Raw genomic sequence first — 22,103 nt, 5'->3', positions numbered from 1 at the left:
CGCCTTATGTGATATTTTCTCTGCGTTCACAGATGTAGCCCCATAACCAGTCATGACGGAAACACATAACACAACTGTCAGGACAAGATGCGAACATTTCAGTCTTCAAAGACCCTTTACATTGATCTTTTAGTACACGGTTACCCTTAAAATTGCCACAAGTCTCGACGGTCTCGTGGGAATCAACATAGGTTATTCTTCTGAATCCATGCCAACAGAGACGGGCCTACACAGCCAGTACAAGCACACATCTGCATCAATTAGCAGCCTATACTTTATCTGTAGCAATGCATCAGGTGTGTCTTTACCTTTTGCTGCGGTGTTGCTGATCCTTCTGTGCCAGTTAAACAACTCAACATGGAGTTCTTGTTGCCATTGCCGCCGGCCATGAATTTGTTGAAGCATGCGCTCCCATTGATGACTGCCCTGCACGAGTCGCTCTCCACGTCGCAAGGTAGATCGGCGGCCAAGGCGCTGCCAACAAAGAAAATCGCAAACAATATCGGACTCTTCATCGTAGTTTGTGGTGGCGACGGAGCTGATATGGCTCTTGGATGTTGTCGCAGTTGCTGGATGAGAAGATTTGTGGCAAGCGGATGATTTTTGAATTAGGAAAGAAAAAGAAAAAGGGTTCCTGGTCAGAACTATAATCAGATTCGCCTCGTTGGATGCAAGTCTGGTGATAACCCTGCGAGCACAAAGTCTGGACTTCGGCTAAATTGAGCAGATACGACTGATACAGTGTTGATGATTCTCTGTTTGAGTGAGTTGGTGGCCGGCACTTTCTTATCATGACGAGGCTTGATCATAAGAGCCCTAGGCGTCGGCTTTCCACGTCGATGGAGAATCACCATTGGACTGCAACAGATGGCGCCAAGAGGTTCTAGAATAACTGACCAGAGAAAACCGTTCGGCAGGTCTCAGGCTCACACATTATGGCCAATCATATCCCGCGCTGCGCAACAGAGGTTGTGTAGATGTATATACTAATTAGGCTAAGAATATTGGTTAAAATCAGGTTCACTATAAGTAAGCTCGGCATTTGCTTGTGTAACTCATCATTGACATGCGATAGTCGAGATGAAGACTATTCTCTAGCCCAACTCTACTTGCCAACGTAAATGTACAGTGATTATTTCATCCACCGCTCAACCTTTGCCCACATGCGTTTCTAATTTCCACAACGACCAAATTGCTCCGCTTTGACTATCGATCGTCGAGCCTTATTTTGACCTCCAACCCTCTCAAAGACGGGTCCAACTCATCAAGACACACTACGATGAAGTGGGGAGTTCTCTTGGGCACGGCGTTAGCCACGCTCAGTAATGCATTGATCCGCTTTCAATGCTCGCAGCTAGTCGTGGAAAGACTTGACCCCCTGGTCAACCCGGGAATGGCGCCGTCGGTGCATGTTCATCAGATTGTTGGCGGCGTACGTAGAACTCTGTCCAGACGTCGCTTGGAAATGCTTACTCTGTCGGCAGAACTCGTTCAACACCACCATGGATCCCAAGAAAGATATGCCTGGGGAGTCAACCTGCACGACATGCTCATTCAGTGAAGACTTTTCCAACTACTGGACCGCCGTTCTGTATTTCCGCGCCAGGAACGGCACCTTTAAGCGCGTCCCACAGACCTCGCAGATATCTGGAGGCCAAGGCGGTATCACTGTGTATTACATGCAAGATGCCCTGTATGATACTCAGCAAAAGTCCAAAGTCACAGCTTTCAAGCCGGTAAGCTGATGATCTTACCATGAGATAGGGATCGACGTTCTAACCATGCAATTATAGGGTTTCCGCATGTTCATTGGCGACGTCAACGCGCGCACCAAGGCCGAAGTATCCAAATTCCGACAGCTGACCTACACATGCATGCAGAACGAGGGAACACGGGAGCCCGAGACGCTCGCGTTCCCAACGACGCCGTGCCCGGCCGGCATCATGGTCAATGCCCGGTTCCCGACGTGCTGGGACGGCGTCAACCTCGACTCCCCGGACCACATGGCCCACATGGCGTACCCGGAGAACGGCACCTTTGAGAGCGGCGGCCCTTGCCCGGCCACGCACCCCGTGCGCACCGCCCAGGTCCTCTTCGAGGTCGTCTGGGATACGAAGCAGTTCAATAACAAGGCCGACTGGCCCGAGGACGGCAGCCAACCCTTTGTCTGGTCCTTTGGTGATGCCACTGGCTACGCCAACCATGCCGACTATGTCTTTGGGTGGAAGGGGGATGCTCTGCAGCGCCTCATGGATACCGCTTGCGTCGTCAACTGCCCCGCGGCCAAGGCTACTACCCAGTCCTCTGCTGCAATGAACCAGTGCACCAAGCAGCGTGTTGTGAATGAGGATGTCGATGGATGTAGGTTATTCCCTTTCTTCACCACCTTGTAATCGATTCTGAGGAATTGTCAAGCTAACGCCACCTTGTAGGGCTGACAAGTCTTCCCGGAGGACACGAAGTTCAGTATGGTCCATGAGATTGTCGGGGGAATGGCACATCGGGTAGTCTCGAGGACTAGGTATCTGAATGAATCATGGCTTATGAGGACCATAGACGTTGATAGGTCTATGAGGACAGTGAATTTGCATTGGCTCTATCGTTCAATAAATCGGATTACACTCAGCGCGTATGAATTGCCCAGGGATCGCATGCGTTTAATGCCGGATCAAATATACAATTGAATCTAAATAGAACGGCGCTCTTTCAAATGACGCACTAAATATATACAAGCAGACCTCTCCAAGTCAATAATGACAGGCCCTTTCGAATGTTAACAAACACCAAGCTCGCCTGTAGGCAGAGCTGTAGGAGCTCCCTGAGAGAATTACGAGCTGCAAAGCAATAGCGACGTAGAGGCAGCCATTTACAGGGTACCGTAACCAGCCGAGGAGGACAGGCTGGAGACGCTGCTAGTGTCATCGGCATCGGCCAGGGTGTAGCTGCTGAACTTGGACAGGACGCTGGAGTCGCTGCCGCTGAGGGAGCCAGAGTTGCTGTAGCTGTTGGCGATACAGGCGCGGCCAATGGAGGACGAGCAAGACGAGGCCAGGCTGGACGAATCGGCAGAGTACAGGGCACCATCGTCGCCGCTCTCCTCGGGGACGTCGACGTCGGAGAAGACGTTGCCCTCGGCCAGGACGTAGGCGCCCGAGGCGATCTCGAAGCCGTGGCCGGCCGAGTCAAAGTCGGAGAAGAGGTTGTTGACGGCGTGCAGGAGGGTGCTGCCGGCGACCTTGGGGGCGCGGCCCGAGACGTGGTGGATGTAGTTGTTCTTGAAGGTGACGTAGTCGGCGGATCCGTCAAAGTACAGAGCCCAGTAGTGGTAGCCGTCGCAAGTGGCAGAGTAGTCGACGTTGCCGTCAATCTCGCAGTTGGTGATGGAAACGCGGCCACTCGCCTCGGTACCGAGGACAATGTGCTCACGGCCGATTTGAGAAGTCTGTTGCTACATTAGGCACTGCCATGGAATGCAAAAGAATTGAGTATACTCACGGTAACGTGGTCAATCCAGACAAGGTCACAGTCATTCAGAGTGATAGCATCACCTCCCCAGACTAGGAACAATTGTTAGCAATGGTAAACTCATGAAGTTGAAACTGTTGTGCTGAGTTGCTCACCGTATTGAGGGTTCAAGTTGGTGATCTTGATGTTCTGGATGATGACGTTGCTGGCACCGTTGGCAATTCTCAGACCCTTGCCCTCAATGACACCCGAAGTACCCTCACCGATGAGGGTCTTGTCGGAACCGACGGTAATACCCTCAATACCGGCATTGTCATAAGTCACGGAGACCGAGGGGGCGTCGGGCTGGTAGTTGGTGCACCAATCGTCCTGGTTGATGGCGGTCTGGCAGCCAGAGGCAGTACCCCAGGGAGCGCAACCAGTGGAAGTCGTGGTACCCTCGGTGCCGGTAAAGTCGAAGGTCTTGGTCAGGACAATGACTCGGGCCTCGTCGTCTCCCAAGTACGAGATCAGCTCGTCAGTGGTGTCGGGGTAGACGGCAGTGGCAGATCCACCACCAGTAACGGAGGAAGCAAAACCCTCAGCAGTGCCAGACACGCTGACGGTGGCTGCTTGGGCAAGGCCAGCAAGGGCCGCCAGCTTGAAAAGAGCGGCAGTAACCATTTTGACGCCGGGATTTGTTGGAAGAGGTTTACTCGTAGAAAAGAGAATAGTACGACTGAAATGTAATCGCTGGATCCCGCAGCGGCGCCTTGAAAAGAATGACTAGGAAGTAATGAAAGAATGATAGACAACTACTGTAGAAACATTTTCCTTCACCATGATCGAGGCTGATCATTACTTATAAGCCTTCTGGAATGTTTGGCTCCATGTCTTTTGTCGGTAACGAGCAATCACACCCTGACGTAGTTGTTAATCAATTTGGGATATCAAAAACACACGACTATTCCGATTCGGAAATCAGGGACTCCATTGTATGGTTTAGTGCCTCAATATCCACAATGTTCTAGTTTTTCGGTGGTCTGCGGACCAGGTTCTGGCAGTCAAGTCTGAAGTGATGAGAGGGGCTGCTCACAGGACTATTGCCAAAAAAACGCATTCCATGTTCATGACCAAAGTTGACAATTAGGTGAGCAATATATCTGATACTCTCCAGATCCTAAATTATACGTACGCGTCACGTCGTAAGTTCTATATCCCTTGCGCTAACAGATGCGGCTCCATGTTCCTGGTTCCACTTTCAATCTAGCAGAACCACGCAGTGCCCCTGTGCCAAGAGCTACTCGCCAGGATTAAGGTTAGCAGATAAACGCGCTGGCGGTTCCCGTCGTCTGAAGTTTCGAGTGATCGACAGTCTTTCAATGAGCGCAAGGGGCCGTATTGGAGAACATGTTCAGGGAAGTGAGCTCGCTTGGAGAAAAGTATCCAAAGAGGCCGTCCATAGAAGGCGCTTCGTTTGTCCATTTTGGCCTCGGCATGTCAAGTGATAATTACCTGCTACGATGTACGTCCAGAGGATACCGGGTCTGACAAAAATAAATCTGGGGTCGATACTACTACGCCTGCAACGGCGGCTTATTACGCACGCTCTCTTGGCGCTGGCACTACCGGCCTCCCTGCCGCCCGGGGTGAACCGAATCCATAATACCCATAGGCGTGCCTATGCGGTGCGTTCTACCTGAACAACACATTGTTTCGAGACGAGACCAAGCAATACGAGTTGTTCGGGGTATTGACTAAACAAGAGGCTGCGCCTTCATGCCTTTCGGATGTACATTTGCATTTGCGCTCAGCCTTTTGTATATTCGAACGATGGGATGACATTGCGTACATTTACCCCTGGTCATGAAAGCGACCTTTTTCTTGGTGTTGAGATTCTCACTCAAGGCACATGTGGAGAGACTAAGGGATCCTCTGCTCTTTTTGCGCGCATAACCAAATAAATTGGATCACTTAGTTGTCAAAGTCAACATATGCGGGTATTAGGTAAAAGGTGACAACGGATGTCTATTTGACTTGTCATCAGTCAATCTCGGGCAAGGGGACCAAGTCGTGACTGCGATCATCGTTGCAGTTGCACAGAATAAGCAACATACGGTGGGAAACCCCAGAAGGAGACGACTTGATGGACCGAGCCGAGATTGCCGGTAATCCGATTGCTCGTCCGAAGAGAAGTCCGCCAGTTCCAAGTACTGCCGAGCCTTTTCCAGAGTACGGCAGTGCTTCAACGTTGGAACTGAAGAATCAACATGAGGTAAGGAATCCTAGTGCCGGCGGCATTAGGAGATATATTGACCGCTAAAAGTGCTTGGACAGCACTACCGGTAGTGCGCATATGGGGTCCCGAGTAAAGCGGCTAGCCAACATTTCGACAAGACATACACATTTTACACTTTGACATTTTGCGGTCATTATACTGAATACGCTTTGTTCTTCAGGTGAGTGCGAATCCCCATATCTCAGTCTCCTTTTTGCACCCAACGGCTTGTTGTTTTCAACGTCCATGCTTTGCGAGGATTGCCCGTTTCCCCGCTATAGTTCGTACCTATTTGCAGCTTATACTACTTGACCGGTAGATTGTTCGCCTGGCATACCGGTGTAAGTTTACACCAAATGACACTCAAAGCCAGGTGTTCCATTATTCACAACAATGTTTTCAATTGAATTGAGTTGGGAGCTGCATACGCAAGCCTCATCATATTCAATTTATTTCGAGAATATCCCAGCGTCGAAACACGCCTCTGCAGTATGGCGCAGAAAGGGGCCTCGCGACACCTTACCGCATTTGATTAGCCAGGCCAGGTGGCTTACTATAGGGCTAAGCATCACTTTGCCAGAGTTTAGACATCATCTATGTTGAGCTCGATCTCAAATACCAAGATGCGTCGAGACAGATACTTTGCTAATCTCTTTCCATTTCATCAACACGACGAATTCCATGTCTTGAGGAGCTATCATCATACCACACTTGTTTTCACGCATTCATGACAATGGGAACAGAACAGCAACAAGATACATGCTTCGTTGGACAAGTGTCAGTCAACATGTAATTTTATTTATTTTCCCATTCTATATCCTGCTGATTCTCATTTCATTTCTTTTGGTCAAATTCGTTAAGGTCGTCCCTCGAGCCAAGTGGTATTGAAGCGGCCGTTGCTCGAGGTGATGACGGGGTTGCCGTGGTAGTCGTCGACGTAGGCCTGGGTGGTGCCTAGCTCGGAAATGTACCAGTCGCGGACGACGGTGTTGAGGACGCCGTCGAGGCCCTCGCTGGCCGCGAGCACCGAGGCGCCGCTGGGCTTGGTGGCGTAGGCCGAGTCGGGGGCGCCGTCGAGGATCCACTCGCTGAAGCCCGTCGAGGCCCCCGTGCCGTCGCCGCTGTCAATGGTGATGGCGCCGTCGCAGCCCCGGATCAGACTCACGTCGGCCCAGCCTGTGCCGTCGCTGTCGTAGCCAATCTCGAACCAGGTGCCGAGCCACTCATCCGAGGTGCAGCCCGCGAGGTTGTACTCGTCGGTGCCGCGGGTGATGCGGCCCTGGAAGGCCTCGGGCAGGGTGATAAAGGCCGAGTCACCGGCGTCGATCCACAGGTACCGGTAGGGGACAGTGTCGCAGCCGTTGGCATACACATAGTATCCCCGGCTCTCGCTGTCCGAGTTTGTAATGGTGATGCCCCTTCCTCCATCGTCCGTGTCACTGGTGCTTGATGAAGGGGTGCTGACACAATCCGTCCTCTTCTCCATGCTGTGGTTCTTCCAGAAAGGAGAGACGGAGCGCTTTGCTGCGTTGCTTTGGTGGGTGCCGTGGTGTGTTCCATTGTGGTGTGTTCCGTTGATACCAGTTGAGTTGCCGGGGCCTGTCTCGTTCAAGGAGGGAAACTCTTTGCGTACAAGGGAACCAGCCGGCTGGAAGGGAATGGCTGAGGCGGTCAGCGCCATCATGGCTACGGTAGAAACTGAGAACAACATCCTGATGTTGGTATAGGCTAGCTATAAAAGAAGGTAGCTGTGATGGTAATGAATGCAGTGTATTGCCACGAGGCAAATACAAAGTAATGAATGTAGGTGACAGATGAAGGAAGGACTGTCAAAGTGCAACTTGAGGATCAACAACCAATTCCATTATGGAGGGGGAAGGCACTGGTCTATATACATCTCATACAAACATGGGAGATGATGGGGTTGGTTGGCCAGAACTCTCAGAACGACTCATGATTACATAGCACCATCCAAAATTCCGCGTCAGTCTAGCAACGTTAACAGTCTCATGTCTACTTTGAACAGTATAGAATGGGTAGCAATGGAGCAATCCGCTACCCCTGGGAATAGTATGCACCAATCAGTCGAGTTTCCTCCGTGTGCTGACTCGAATATTCGCGGCCCCCCGCGCCACCACAAGTCCAGGTCCCATTAGTATGGATCTCTAGTCTTTTTTGTTCCTCAGATGCCAGGCGCCATGTAACAATGTGGTAAAGATTACGCAGTAGGGCTTCGAGGCATTGCCAAACGTGGCTTCGGTAACTTGGCTTGCTGCTCGTTAGAAGGTCCGATGTCTGCTGCAGGTCGGAGGCATCGGATACTCAGATTTTGTTTCCAGTTACCAAATCGTTCCTCCACAACAGATCCTGGCTGCGGATCACTTCCTCCCACTCGCCCGGTAATCGTCCCGCCCTACACACACACAGGAACAGCAGAAGCTGCACGCAACTCACGGTCCTGCAGTAGCGTCGCTGGTTTTCCCCCAGTGCCAAGCTCAGCCGCCCCCTATCCCGGCCGTAGTGACGTGAGCCGGCCACGCGGGAGCTTGCTGAGCTGGGCCAAGACCTGGGTCACCACGCCGGACCAAACGGATGGTGCGGTTTTAGTCCAGGAACGCGGCAAATCGCCGTTGGTTAGTTTGAAAATTTCTCAACCGTCGCGTCCCGCGGCCACACTTTTGGACCTTGGTTCTAGGAGAGAATGTTCCATGCTAGAGAGGAAGAATATTCACATCGAGGACATGAATCGAGCAACATTCTTCTATACTTCAATCAATGCAGGTTCTGCACCACTTTCATAGCAAAAGAAGAAATATGTCTTCTATTCTAGAAAGACTATATGCGGCGATGTGCGAGAGGGATCATGACCCAAATTAGCGGGTATCGGTTCTCGGTCGTTGGCAACCCATTGCCCAGGGCTCCGCAGACGCTTCGAGACCCCGACGATCTGCGCCTTACAGAAGCTTGGCTTGCGTATCATCACCCACAATTCCTTTTGAGCAACGAATGCCGAGCAGAGGATTTGTCGTCAACTGCGGATTTCTTCAGCTCGTCCGGGATCTTCTCAGAATAACCGCTCAGTACGTGTACAATGGCTGTTTGCCGGGCGGCATGTTTTCAACTGCTGCCTGCTAAGACACGCCTACGTACCACTGCCAAGTTGCTAGGCCAGGAGCGGTGCTTTTCCACGTTGTTACTGGCCACGGTTGGTGGAGAAGATCCGGATTTAGACTTTCGAGGTGCAGAATCCCAAGACACCGTCCCGGAAACGAATTTTTTCTTTCTTTCTTAAAACACACACAAGTCCTGCCATCAGCGCTTGGGTAATCCAGTTTATCCAGTTTATTCGTTGCCCCTCATAGGCTCCAAGACTCAAAGCACAACACATAACAGTACATTGTGACAGGGCCGATGACCGGATCAGGAGGGGTAAAGTCAGTCTTTATTCTTGGCTCGGAAAGGTCGGGTTCTAGACCCTTTGCACAAAAAGAATCTGATCAAGAGATTCCCCTTGTGGGAAGGGCCACTCGGGCCGCCAAGACCTAGAAGACTAGAGGTAGAAAAGGTGTTCACTCCATAACTGCTTTGGATTTTTACAATTGACAGCACGGCGTTCAATCATGGGGCCCAAGATTTTGGGAAATAGTGTACCTCAGTCCAACTCTGTCATAAGACTCGGCAGGTGAATTCGCACAAGACTGTGAGCTGAGTGATCCGAGGCTCTGGAACCTAGCAAACTCTCTTGTCATCATCGAAAGTTTATCAATATAGACATCATCATCCAAGCCACATAGCCGAGAGATGCTTCGGCACGTATGATGATAAAAAAGTCCCAACGACGTCGCAATAAGTATATATGCTCCGGCAGTAAATTTTCCGCGCTGATCTCTTTTGAGAGATGGAGCCTTCATATTGACAACTTTGGGGGTCGGTTGGTGACGGAGATAATAACAATTTGTTTATACATTAAACACGTGAAATCTATCTAGGTTCTCAGTGAGATCTAATTAGCACGTCCATTCCCATACCCATTTGCATGCCCGTTTGCATGCCCGTTCCCATGTCCACCTCCGTTTCTGTTTGTCGCGATCGGTCTTGGCTTCTCGTCAACCCATGTAATCTTGAGTGCTATAGAGGAAAAAAAAAAAAAAACATTGGTTAGCATACGAATCAGTGAATGGAAGATGGAGAAAAACTCACAAACTGGAAAAGGTAGATACGAGTCGAGCATCTCGTTCATGTACTGATGATAATAAATGTCCTCGTCCCTCCAGACCTTGTCGTTGCCGGGCGGTTTAATGCCCGGAGCAAACGGCCGAACACGCTTTTGCAGCACGCCCTGCGGGCCGCGGATGGCCTCGAGTCCGTCGAGACGGCAAATGGCTTTCAGCATGGACGTGAGCGAGGTGCGGACCATGGGTAAGCCCAGACACTGGTCCGTCTCCCAGCCCAGGTGAATGTACGCCTCCACGTCGCGCTTGAGGTCGAGCTCCTGGGGGTTGGAAAATCTCGCCGGGTCGTGCGACGCGGCGCGCAGGTTGACCGTGACCCGGCCTCCGGCTCGGAGCTCTAGACTGCTGTTCTTGTCGCGAATGGTCAGGTCTCGCGCGGCGTAGCGGGAGACGCTCGTCTCGCCTCGCAGCCGGGAGCCTTCGAGCATGTAGTGCATCAGCGTATCGAAATCTTCTGGTGCGTCGGACTTGGAGAGGCGACGAAGCTCGGGTAGATACTTGTTGCCCTCTCCGGTCAAAAAGTACTCGAGCGTCTCCCCAAATACCTGGCATTGGCTAGAGACTATGCTGCTGGCAGCGACCATGATGTGATCCCACACAAGGGAATGGACAGTCATTTTGCTCTCGGACAGGAGCGTCTGGATCATGGAGTTGCCATACTTTTGCAGGGTCGTGTCTCTTGGCCATATCAGCTGGGTAAGGCTGGTGATGTAGCCTCCGAGCTTGGTTTCCGTCACCCTAGCGCCCAGGAGCTGACCGAGTAGCTGTGTCGCCTGGTGAGACTTTTGGCTCAGTGCGAATGCCGCCGTCGGATCCAGGTCGATGAAGTTTGAGGCATAAAAGCTTGTGAGAACCATGTACAGCTGATAGTCGTCAAAGATACCAGGAATATCTCTGCCCTTGAGCGGCATCATGAACATCTCGGCACAGAATCGGACGTGGACCAGGTTGCACACGTCGTGGATAATGTCGACCTGGTTCTTGCCGGCAATCTTGTATGACTTTTCCTTGAGGAGATCTGTGGTGGCCTTTTCATAAAATCTACCAACCTCGGCCTCCCAGTCGGCTGTGTTGTTTCCATTCCTCAGCAAGTCGCTCGAATTCCCATTCATGGGTGACTCTGGCGTCCTCATGAGGAACTGCCCTTCGTTGCCCCAGTTCAACTTGAAGTCAGCATTGCCTTCCTCGAGAATGGTATCGGCTGCAGCATACGAGAATGCCATTTTCGCGGGCGCGTGATAGTGCGGCTTGTCGTAGCTGTAGTTTGCCTCTTTGCCGAGGTCCTGGAGGGCAATCTTCATGTACTTGGGGACAGTAAGAGGATAGTGTGCGTAGACCGAGTCCGACTTGAAATGGTCCGGGAACGCCCTTGTGAACAACTTGTAGAATACACAGCCATTGTCAATGTTCAGATCAGAGCTTGCAGCCTGATAACCCCAATTGGTGAGCTTCTTGGGGTGGTAGTCAACTGTGTAGAAACGATCGCCTCGCACAAGCGCCACGGCATCCGACAGCACGGCTCGAGACACGGTATAGGACGGGCAAAGTCCAGATCCGGGCAACTTTGGCACCTTGGCGTCCTCGGCCATGAGGCCAGGATACATCTCTACGAGATCAGGATGTCCATACAGATGTCGCAACTGATCTGCAACTTCGGGATTGGGGTTGATGTCGGTGAACTCTCGGTGAGGTTCTAGCTGGAAGTGTTTTCGAAATTCGTTCAGAGTGCCAAGATTCCAAGCTCGGGCTTGTTGGATACCGAGGATCTCAATGGCCCTCATGACGACTGGTACGCGGTTTGCGCCAAATGAGTTGGCCGGGTCATCTATGCTTTCCGTAATAATCTTGACCAAGTCATCATCGCTAAACTTGTTCGTTTCTTGGTTGCGAGCAAGGCCATCAGCAATCGGCCACTTCAAGGGGTCGGCGCTCAGCTTTTGTTCCCACTCGTGAAGCTTCTTGACCATCTGCAAGCCAGTGATTCTGCTAAAGTCATCGCAGTTGGGGAAGAGCTCTCGCATCTTTTCATTCGTCCACTTCTCATCCCTGGCCGAGATGGCAGCGTGCCACCTGTAGACGAGGTTGAACTCGGCCGAAACTTGATTTCCAGTAGCCAGTGGAGTTCCTTTGATTTCCATGCGAGGATTCAACTGCCACTTGCTGTCGGTGCGGTTGAGGTTGAGAATCGTGCGAACATAGTCAAGGAGGATGCAGTTGACGTAGAGGCCACAAGTGACCAAACGCCCGGTCTGGAAAAGATCCTCATCACGCTTCTGCAGGTCGAGTTCGTAGGTACGTATCTTGTGCTTGTTCTCTGGCTTTTGGTATTGGGCATCTGCGTATCTCGCGTATTTGGGGTCACCCCTGATGGGAGGAGTGAACCTCCCTCCTTCGTTGATTTCGGCCAGGTTCTTTACAACGTCGTTGTGGAAGCGGTTGAACATGATCAATAGCACAGAGACTCCTGGAGGAAAACCAAGTACTCGCTTGTCCGCAAAACAATCAGGGTGAATTTTGCCATTCTCGTATGTTCTCATGGTCTTTTGCTCAACTGCATTGGCGCCGTACAGCGGAGAAAGGTCTAGGTAGGATGAGGTCTGGGAAACCTGGTAGTCGTCATGGTCGGTCCTGAACAGATCATGAATGATGATGGATCCAAGATAGAAAAGCACTGAAGAGATTCGGTTGGGATGAGGCTCCCGATTCTCATCCTTTCTGGCAAAAATGCTGTCGAAAATCTGGCCTGGCTCAGGGAGGACTGCGGGCTGAACGGTCTCGGGCTTCACAGTTCGCGCATAGGGCATTCCAGCTCGTCCGAGGTGAGGATTTGTCAGGCTCTGTAGGACAGTCAGTTGCGGGGAAGTGTATGGGTGCTAGGAGCCGCACATTTCTAGAACCATCAGCTGAGCGATACGCCCATTCATCACCGAGCATTCTGGCAAAGTCAGTCTCGCATTCTCTGAAGCCGCTTATGAAAGCCACGGAAATACACTCACGATTGAGGTGGGTGTTGTAGGTCATTCCAAAGCGTGGTCAAAAAGTTACTAGTAATGGTTTCCCCCGTCATGGATCCTTGAGGTAACTGAGAAGCGGCCTAGAAGGAATTAAACACATGTATATCATAGCGGGTGGGATTGTTAGTTCTCACCTTGACGAGTCCTTCCACTACAGCATTGAGAAGTATCAGCCATTAATCCAATAACATGGGACACAATCACGTCTTGTGTACGACGGTCGCCCCTGTGAGGCCATCGAACAGGCCCGATTGGGTATAAAATGGAGCAAAAAACAGACTTACTCAGGTACTTTCTGTCATCAATCATGTCACCTTCCTTTATCTTGACACTCATCTCAACCAAGGTCTTGACATCGGTGATTCCCAAATGACCCAAGTCGCCCAGGTCGCTCTCAAGCTTCTTCACCCAGTGAGCTTCCTCCTTGGGGTCCAGTGGTCTGCCGCCATCGGTTTGATCTGGCAAGGGCTGACGGATGGCCTTGAGTATATTGGTTGCATTTTCAAACTGTGAGCGGAGCTTCTGGCGCCATTTCTCGAGCTCAGATGGCAGTGGTGGCCTCGGGGGCTCGTGAGTTCCGTTTGCTCCGTTGACCACTTTTGAAGGCATATTGGTTAGTATCGTGGTTGAATACGCAGATGTACGCTAGGTTGAAAGGTCTTTGTTCTGCTTATGTCTGTCTATATTTCTATGGGCCGAGTGTGCATAGAGATAAGGAATCACAGATAGAATTAAAGCTAGATGTAGCAGCAGCTGGCGTGATTAATGAAGTCACTTACTGGTAGACACACTTATGCCGCAAAGAATATGATCCTCAGCAGCATGTGAAAGGTTTACGTTTGAGACAAAATTACACTCTAGTTTCTAGAGGGCGGCCAGCGATCCAGGCAAGGTTATTATACCTTGATGCAAGCGAGCGAGCTAGGGTGAGTTGGGTTTGTGGGTCGCCAAGGTTGCCTGGGAACTTTCAGCCCTCTCGTGCTTTTCGGTGATGATCGGTTTCCTCATTTTATTGCCTGCCTATCACCTTTCTCTCTTTCCAATCCATCCACCTGATTCCTTATGAGATGACCCCCAATCCTACCTCTTGGACTGTCTGCCTCGTCTTGCCTTGGCCTATCCCTACCTTTCGCAGAGTCACACTGAGGCTGAGTGATGCCTCCCAAGAAGGCCAAGCAGCAGCATGTGCCGCCCACCCCCTAGCAAGAACTAAACCTTCTGATACTGTACATATGCGGCGGGCTGAGTGAGCTATGGACAGGGGATTGCTGGAAGTAGGTGTGGTGATTGGCTGGGGGGTTGCATCTCTCAGCTATTGGGGCCATGCGTAGGGGAACCTTCGTTTGGTGCACAGTATCGTCATGTCTTGCGCCGACTCAACCTACTGCTTTCAGCTACCCCGAGCCAGTACAGTTCCCTTTGTGAGGGTTAAAATTGCAGTGCAGTGCATTGCGGAGGAACGGGGAGCTTTGATCAAAACTATCGTGGGGTTGCGCAGTGGGCATCCACTGCCTTACAGCTGCTCTGAGCCAGTATCCTCTGTGAGGATTGAAATTTCAGTGAACCCAGTGACGAATCAAGGAAAGTGGCTACAGATCTCTATGGATTCATCTAGGTTGAGCAACGCCAATAGCAGCTCCGTAACAGAACTATCGATGTCTTGCGCAATTTAACCCACTGCTTTCAGCTACCTCGAGCGCGCGAGTTTCCAATGTCATCTTGAAGTGGCAGAGTCCAGACGCAGGATAAGGCTGCCATCCTGTCGCATTATCCTTGCATCTTGGTGGAAGGGGCCGCCACCTGGGCAGTATTGCGTACGTGACAGCCATGCGAGCCAGGGCTATTAGTCTTTTGATCAAGCTCCCCACTCACTCAGTTGCGTTCCTTGACCCTATTTGAGAGGAGGATGAGACGTGACCCAAAAGTGTTTTGAAGAGCCGCTCTCCATTCGGGGACACTCTTCATCAGACATGTGTCCCAAAATGGAAATACGAAGACTTTGAGCTGTCACCTGGCACGCTCAGAACAATGATGGTCGCCGAATTAGTAATGAACCAAAATATTCGCCTGGAGGACCTGCCTGTTGCTATCCGCCCGCCATTTTTGCCGTCGCGCCACGATGGCATTAGCAGCATGCAGGCAGGTCCCCTCACAAGCCCACTTTTACCCATCAGACGGAATAAAAGCCAGCTGAAAATACCATCATGTATTAAACCCTGGCCGTCAAGCGCGACAACATTTCTGTCTCTGGGAATCATGTCAAAAAGCCGACATTGTAATGAATGAAGCACATTTTGTCGTCACCAACTGGTAGATATACGTAAGCAGCTCTCTTATACATTCAATTCACGTGATAAATCTTACGACTTGGGTAAGAACGGACCGTTCCGCCCGCAGTTATGACATGTCACTTGGCCTTGGGAGGCATCTCACCAATTGATTGATACAGAGTACCTGCATGCTAGGTGAGATTCTGTCCCGAGCCACATATGACGAGGATCGGCTACAATAAAGATCTCTGCTTGTTGGGTATTTGGATATATACTCTGGCGAAAGCTGTTCGATATTCATTTTGAACCTTTACTTTTACTTTCTATCTTTCGAAAAGGTCCTCCTAACGCTGGCTACGACGGCCACCTACATTTTGTGACGGCATTAGCGGCCTATGGCTTAGCGCATCAACCCCACCACGTCCTGCAACAAACCTCAGCTTCCTTTGCCAGCCACGTATGAACACCCAAGGTTAGGTGATTACGGAGTATTTCATCACACGACTTTGCAATCATCATGGCCACAGGTATAATCATTCGTTACAACAGTGAAAATTGATCATGACTTGCCAGCAGATCCTAGGATACCCTTCATAGCCCTCGAGATCGACTTTGTGTACACCTCCACCGCCTTCATCTTGAGAACAGTCAACTCCAGTTTTCCGGCATTCTCGGCCACAAAATTGGTGTACTCGTCGCGGACTGTGCGATTGAGGTTAATCTTGACCATTCCGTGCCTCCGGGCAGCATGAAAGAGGTCGTTGGATACGCCATGGGTACCATGCAGCACCAGAGGTATACCAGGAACCGCATCCCTTACTTTTTCGAGCCTATACGAAACATGCAGACTTAGCGACGCCGAAACGCGCAATACGCCCGGGATGGTTGCTTACAGGGAAAGATTCCAGTATTTCTCGGGACCGCCTGGTCCATAATGACCGTGGATATTACCAAATGCGGGGGCCAAGAACTGCACGCCAGTCTTTTGCGCAAAATCTTGAGCACCGTCCGGATGCGTCATGATTGTGTCCAAGTCCACTTGCGGCAAGCCATCCTCGCCGCCCTCGATCCGGCCCATTTCCGCCTCGATGGAGATCCCTTTGGCGTTTGCCCGCTGCACAATGGCTGCGCACTGCCGAATGTTCTCCTCCGGGTCATGTATTGATGCATCGACCATGATCGAGTCAAATGGGAGATTCAGCGCAGCTTCCACGTCGGCTGGCTCGATGCAATGATCGAGATGGACGGCAATAGGAACGCTGGCGGCGTGCGCTGCATTGATCACGTACTTGACAAACTCTGGGCCTTGAAATCTCATGGTCCACGGAAACAGCTGGATGATGGCTGGCGATTTTGAGGCTTCGGCCGCGCGAATGACGGCGATTACGCCATCGTCATTGTAACTGCGGACCGATTGTCAGCCTTGTGAACATGTGACACGAAACACCATCCCGCGTCGCTTGGACTGGTTAGATACTAACCAGTTGAAGGCCCCAACTGCATAACCGGCCTTGGCAGCAGCGTCGAGGATCTGCCATGTGCGATTGGTCTGAGGGAAAGACATGATTACTGCAAACTGCAAAATACAAGTCCGAGATTTCTGGTTCGTGATGCTTGTGCATTCATGTACAACTCTGCCATGAGGGCATTCGCTGCAACCTGTGCGGTCCGAGGCCGAGGAATACCTGGTGGCTCTAGTTCGGCCAAAACGCCGAAGCGAGATGATGGTCAGACTGTCGTTGCCAAGTTTGTAAGTCTCCTTCATGAAAAGTTCTTTTGAGTCTCGTGGGTTTTATTTTAGTATTGTTTACCTGCGCAGTATACAAGCAGCATTGACGTCTACCCTGAAATCCCCTTTTGGGAAGGCTCAGCGTCCACCAGATAGTCTACAAGCCTCCAAGGTCGACAGACTACACAAGCGCACACCTTGATTCAGTGATGCTACTTAAATTATTCTCTACGCTTAAATTGGTCATCTACGAAAGAGTAATCCGGATAAAATACAAGATATTTTCGTCTGGTCTTGGTTCTAGTTTGTGGCTCCTATGAATAATAGTCATATAACTTGCGAGGGTTCTCAACCCATAGAGCCTGCCATTCATCTTCGCTCAACCACGTGCTAAGAGACACTATCCAGCTCTGATTGTCAACCACCAAAAAAGGCTCCTGCTTGCCGATATTCTCAGGTCTCCTGTCCTCATGTCGTTGAGTATGCGGCCAGTCGCTCCCCCACACGACTCGATCAGGGCGTGCTCTCACGAGTTGGGTGACAATATCGTACAAGTCCTCAAAGTGAGGAGCCGCCCGGGAATTGCGATACGGGGCAGAGATCTTGATCCATAGGTTTCCGTCGCGCAGAGCTCCCATAAAGTCTTGCCACTCTGCTTGTTGCGTGACGGGAGTCGAGCCGGCTGGTGCCATACTGGCCGCCTTGAAGAGACCCATGTGGTCCAGGACGAGTGGGAAGGCAAGACTGGCAGCTACTTCACGTAGCCTGTTCCAATAACATAATTTGGGTTGCTGGATTTGAATACCCCAAGCTTTACTGTGTGCACCCCATTTGATCAATCTGTTGGCGGTTTCGTGGATCAACGAGACCTGCTTTTCCACATCATTCATGGCTTGTGCCCGAAAGAAATCGAGGCGCACACTGCGAACTCCAGCAGAATGGTATTGATCCAATTGTTGGTCCGTCACTGTAGCGCAATCCAGAACACATATCCCACGGGCGGTTCCATTAAACTGCTCTATGTAGTATAAGAGCGAGGTGCAATCAGGTCCGTACGACAGTCCATGGGCGATGCACACATGATCCACTCCAATTGATCTTTCAAATTCTTTCAATTGCTGGAGACTTGCAGTGGACGGGGTGAAATGTCGTCCTTTAGCAAAGGGAAATCGATGTGGTTCGAATATGTGGTGATGAGTGTCCCAAGCTCCTCTCGGTACTGGCTTCTGGGGATAAGACATTGATTGTCTGACAGGTCTGTCAGGATTGTTCTCGAATAATTTTGATATGAAGCGGATTAACATAGCCAGCCCCACAGGCGCAAACAATTTTCGATCTTCATTTTCCTAGAATGCACGCTGCCAAGCAGTTCTAATGTGCCAACACAATACAATTGTGGTGGTTGAACCAAGGTGCTGCCGCTAGTGGTCGGCCAAATACCGAGAGTTCCAATTTGGCTCGGCCTACCGCCGGCCAGCGCCTAATTTACGCCGTGGGCACGCTCTGGAGATGCTGTGGGACCACATCCGTCATTGGGCTGCCCAGACCAGACCTCTATAGACTGTGCGAGTGTCGGCATAATAGTTGTCGCTGTATGTCAATCATTGCAACAGACGAGGTATACAATAATCAATCGGGATCTTGAGGCATTCCATCATGACTTCTGCTACGTCATCCATTGTTGAAAGACTACAAAAGTGGTCCAGCTGCGATGTAAGTAAGCTAAGCAGTTCCCCGATTCACTTCAACGCATTGCCATTGCAATCGAATCTGACCAATGCAACAATCAGGTTGCAGATGGACTCTCAAAGCTTGGCCATGTACACGGCGGCTTTCTTGAAGGCTTGACCATGTATTCGCCTCAATTCCAGAATGGGCCCACGAGGATTGTCGGACCAGCCATGACGGTCAAATTTGCGCCCAAGTCTGACCAAAATGCGCCCAAAATACAGGGCAACTATGTAGGTTTTACTCTGAGCAGATATGCATAGGAAACACCAACTCACTCAGTCTACATGTTTAGATTGACCAGATTCCAAAAGGCGCAGTGGTCTTCATCTCCCAGCCTGCACCGCATATTAATGCTTGCTACGGGGGCCTCATGTCTCTGAGGGCGAAGTATCTGGATGCGGCAGGCGTAATCATTGACGGCAGACTACGGGATCTACAAGAACACCAAGATATTGAATTCCCGGTTCGTTGTCCAGACTCTCTCACACTCCTCGGATACGCGCACAAGCGACTCAAACTACATACATGCTAACTTGTATACTCGAGGTCTTTGCACGCTGTGTCGGTACCACTGCCGGCGGCGCTGTATGCTTCCCGTCTGAGCTCAATATGCCCGTGTCCCTGCAATCTTCGATACATGAGGCCGTCATTAAACCGGGTGATTTCATCATTGCTGATCAGGACGGCGTGGTGTGCCTGCCTGCTGGCTTGGCTGAGCAAGTACTTGATGCGATACCAGCCATAGCGAATGCAGATGCGAAGTGCGCTGAAGCCATCAAAGAGGGAATGTCGGTGCAGGAAGCTTTTGCCAAGTTTCGTGGGAAGAAATAGATTGAGGATGATTTCATCCAGCCTGTACGGTACTAGACTGCGCGCAAATAAGATTCGGGAAGAGAATATTCGGAGTTCAAATGTAGATCCTGAACTGGCATCATATCTTGCGTTGTGGCGGTGGCCAAGTATGGTTTACGACTTCATTCCATTCTCATCATACACAAGAGGAAATGCATAGCAATATGCGCGACATGCAATGAGCCTTTTAGCATCTTAGCACCATGACTGGCAATGGTTTGGGACAACATAAGCGTGAGCTGCGCAATCAACACTGGAAATCCACAATCATCATTGGTGGCTATGAGCTAGGTATGAGCTGTTAAGATGTAATATTCAACATCAATTCTTCGCGAATTCATAGCTCTACTCTTACTGTTCCGTCTAAATCATGTACACTCACAATGCGTAGGCACTGGTTGACATTGGCAGAGGTTCAACGCCATACTTCTTTGCAATTTCTTCAAACATGTCCTTTTCAGCATCCGCAAAAGGGATGCCTTCCCTAGATCTCTGGACGCTGAGTCGGTGTTCGGGTTCCCCAGGGAACAGGACCTCTTTGAAGCCATCAGCTGGCGTCACACCGTGAACACGCTGCACCAGCGTATCCATGCGCGAGCGGAATTCCTCCGAGGACATGAAGATGTCTGGCTTGATTGCAATGAAAGTGTGTCCCACATTCTGTGGGCGAGCCTCCTTGTACTGATCGCCAACCTCGCCCCCAAAGGCGGCGCCAGACAAGACTCCAGACATGACGTCCATCAGGATGGCGATACCCGACCCCTTGGGACCGCCAATGGGTGCCATGGAACCATTCAAGGCTTCATTGGCGTCCTCCGTGGGCTTTCCATCCTTGTCGTATGCCCAGCCTAGAGGAATCTTTTCGCCGCGACGTGCTGCTCGTCGTATCTTGCCCTTGGCTACTACCGAAGGAGCCATGTCGAGAACGTACGGTACCTCGTTCTTACTTGGTGCACCTGCGGCGAATGGGGAGATGCCCAGCAGAGTGTCTTTGCCTCCAAAGGGCGGCATTTGCTTGGCTGAATTTGTGAACACTAGCGAAATCATGCCCTTTTCCAGAGCTTGAAGCACATAGGTAGCGCCCATACCAAAGTGGTTTGAATGTTTGGCCGTGACGATGCCAATGCCATAGGTCTCAGCACGCCGGATGGCATCTTCCATGGCCTTGGACGCTACAATGAAGCCAAAGCCATTGTCGCCATCCAGATGCGCAGCGACCGGCGTCTTCTCTAAAAATTTGAGTTCTGGCTGAGCCTTGACGAGCGAAGTCGAGACACGGTCCATGTACTGCTGCAGTCTGGCCAGGCCATGAGTATCCTACAATCATGTCAGGCGTTGACGTCCTCGAGGAATTGTAAAGAATTTCTACTTACTACTCCTCGTACATCAGCCTGGACAAGGCAATCGGCCATGAGCTTGGCGTGATCCCGAGGCAAACCGGCTTTGCTTAAGACGGCCTGCGCAAACGTCTGGGCGTCCGTCGGCTTAACATAATAGCGGGCTTGGGATGTCATGTTTGCGACACACTTTAAACAAGAAAAACACTACGAGTGTGAAGGTGAAGACTCATCTCAATCAGGGAAATGCTGCAATACTGCTCATGTATAAAAACCAAACTGTCATGAATAGGACAGTGACGTCTTTTCACAATATCCCATGGCTCCTCATCGAAGGGGCTCGGTCTTTGGCCGAGCGGGCAATTGTTGTAAAAGCCTATTTCATAGTGGATATGGAGCTGTTGGAGGGGTCCGAGTTAACTGTGAAGCTCCCTAAAACCCCGCATCAATTCGCATCAAGTCTGCTAAGACTTCGCCAAGGCGACTCATTCAGGCATCCTGAAAAGGCTACCATTAAAGAAGGCACGCACTATGGATCACGAAATGCCATGGCTACGAATATGTTGTAACAGGGGTACTGCAACTTCTGGAATTGTGGAACACTTGGGGATGTCTAGGTATGTGTTTCTATTGTACTGCCATAGACTGAATCCTGACTCTCGGCATCACGCCGAGAATCCACAGAGGCTTAAAATGTCAAGCCTTATTTAGTTTGGCTCACTCGCTGTCCGCATGGGCTGTTGGATTCTGTCCCACCTATTGTGTAGATGATGCAGTTTCAAGTTGTGTTCCTGGGGTAGGTAGGAGATCCAATTTGTGAAAAGCCGGTATGATCAACGAATAAGCTTCCGTTGTGTCGTGGGCTAGTCCGTTGTTGACAACCTCTTCCGCGATCGCATTGAAGACAGAATTCTGCATGGATATTGAAGGTTGACCCAGTTCGCGGGACACATTATGTCTGACCGCGTCATAGACCGTGTTTCCCAGCACTTTGCTGATGTTTTTTGCCAAGGCAAGTATAAACAAGGAGAAAAGCTCTTGTGCAAACTGAATCTCGAGGCTCGAATCATCACGTGTTTGGACAACCAAAGTGCCCCTCTGAGAGGAAGTTTCATTTTGGCCAGACGTTTTCGGTTGCGTGCTCGGTCTGCGATAGCCCATTAGCTACATATATACCACTTAGAAGTTGTTGAAAACCACTCTAATATCGGGATTC

The 22,103-nt window shown here is 50.8% G+C and overlaps 8 protein-coding genes across 8 annotated transcripts; 2 read left to right on the top strand and 6 right to left on the bottom strand.

Moving 5' to 3' along the window:
* Window positions 1-1,279: 1,279 nt before the first annotated feature.
* PFICI_10449 (uncharacterized protein) lies at window positions 1,280-2,479 on the top strand (the record flags this gene model as incomplete). The annotated part of the gene is made up of 4 exons (XM_007839030.1): window positions 1,280-1,432; window positions 1,485-1,736; window positions 1,794-2,361; window positions 2,433-2,479. 4 exons carry the CDS (start codon window positions 1,280-1,282, stop codon window positions 2,477-2,479), a joined length of 1,020 nt encoding a protein of 339 aa, XP_007837221.1.
* Window positions 2,480-2,866: 387 nt separating this feature from the next.
* Window positions 2,867-4,128, bottom strand: PFICI_10448 (Pectin lyase A; the record flags this gene model as incomplete). Its single annotated transcript, XM_007839029.1, has 3 exons — window positions 2,867-3,442; window positions 3,496-3,557; window positions 3,621-4,128. 3 exons carry the CDS (start codon window positions 4,126-4,128, stop codon window positions 2,867-2,869), a joined length of 1,146 nt encoding a protein of 381 aa, XP_007837220.1.
* Window positions 4,129-6,578: 2,450 nt separating this feature from the next.
* Window positions 6,579-7,403, bottom strand: PFICI_10447 (uncharacterized protein; the record flags this gene model as incomplete). Its single annotated transcript, XM_007839028.1, has 1 exon — window positions 6,579-7,403. One exon carries the CDS (start codon window positions 7,401-7,403, stop codon window positions 6,579-6,581), a length of 825 nt encoding a protein of 274 aa, XP_007837219.1.
* Window positions 7,404-9,725: 2,322 nt separating this feature from the next.
* On the bottom strand, window positions 9,726-13,577 carry PFICI_10446 (uncharacterized protein; the record flags this gene model as incomplete). The annotated part of the gene is made up of 6 exons (XM_007839027.1): window positions 9,726-9,850; window positions 9,923-12,791; window positions 12,841-12,889; window positions 12,951-13,048; window positions 13,103-13,119; window positions 13,253-13,577. The coding sequence occupies 6 exons, from the start codon at window positions 13,575-13,577 to the stop codon at window positions 9,726-9,728; spliced, it is 3,483 nt and encodes a 1,160-aa protein (XP_007837218.1).
* Window positions 13,578-15,797: 2,220 nt separating this feature from the next.
* On the bottom strand, window positions 15,798-16,802 carry PFICI_10445 (uncharacterized protein; the record flags this gene model as incomplete). The annotated part of the gene is made up of 3 exons (XM_007839026.1): window positions 15,798-16,068; window positions 16,132-16,641; window positions 16,720-16,802. 3 exons carry the CDS (start codon window positions 16,800-16,802, stop codon window positions 15,798-15,800), a joined length of 864 nt encoding a protein of 287 aa, XP_007837217.1.
* A 479-nt stretch (window positions 16,803-17,281) lies between these two features.
* PFICI_10444 (uncharacterized protein) lies at window positions 17,282-17,857 on the bottom strand (the record flags this gene model as incomplete). The annotated part of the gene is made up of 1 exon (XM_007839025.1): window positions 17,282-17,857. The coding sequence occupies one exon, from the start codon at window positions 17,855-17,857 to the stop codon at window positions 17,282-17,284; it is 576 nt and encodes a 191-aa protein (XP_007837216.1).
* A 766-nt stretch (window positions 17,858-18,623) lies between these two features.
* On the top strand, window positions 18,624-19,529 carry PFICI_10443 (uncharacterized protein; the record flags this gene model as incomplete). Its single annotated transcript, XM_007839024.1, has 4 exons — window positions 18,624-18,680; window positions 18,758-18,928; window positions 18,991-19,161; window positions 19,245-19,529. 4 exons carry the CDS (start codon window positions 18,624-18,626, stop codon window positions 19,527-19,529), a joined length of 684 nt encoding a protein of 227 aa, XP_007837215.1.
* A 399-nt stretch (window positions 19,530-19,928) lies between these two features.
* Window positions 19,929-21,064, bottom strand: PFICI_10442 (uncharacterized protein; the record flags this gene model as incomplete). Its single annotated transcript, XM_007839023.1, has 2 exons — window positions 19,929-20,867; window positions 20,924-21,064. The coding sequence occupies 2 exons, from the start codon at window positions 21,062-21,064 to the stop codon at window positions 19,929-19,931; spliced, it is 1,080 nt and encodes a 359-aa protein (XP_007837214.1).
* Window positions 21,065-22,103: the final 1,039 nt, after the last annotated feature.

This window comes from Pestalotiopsis fici (genome assembly GCF_000516985.1).
Source record: "Pestalotiopsis fici W106-1 unplaced genomic scaffold PFICI_Scf_7, whole genome shotgun sequence".
Classification (NCBI taxonomy): Eukaryota; Fungi; Ascomycota; class Sordariomycetes; order Amphisphaeriales; family Sporocadaceae; genus Pestalotiopsis; species Pestalotiopsis fici.
This window is presented reverse-complemented; position numbering and strand designations above follow the sequence as displayed.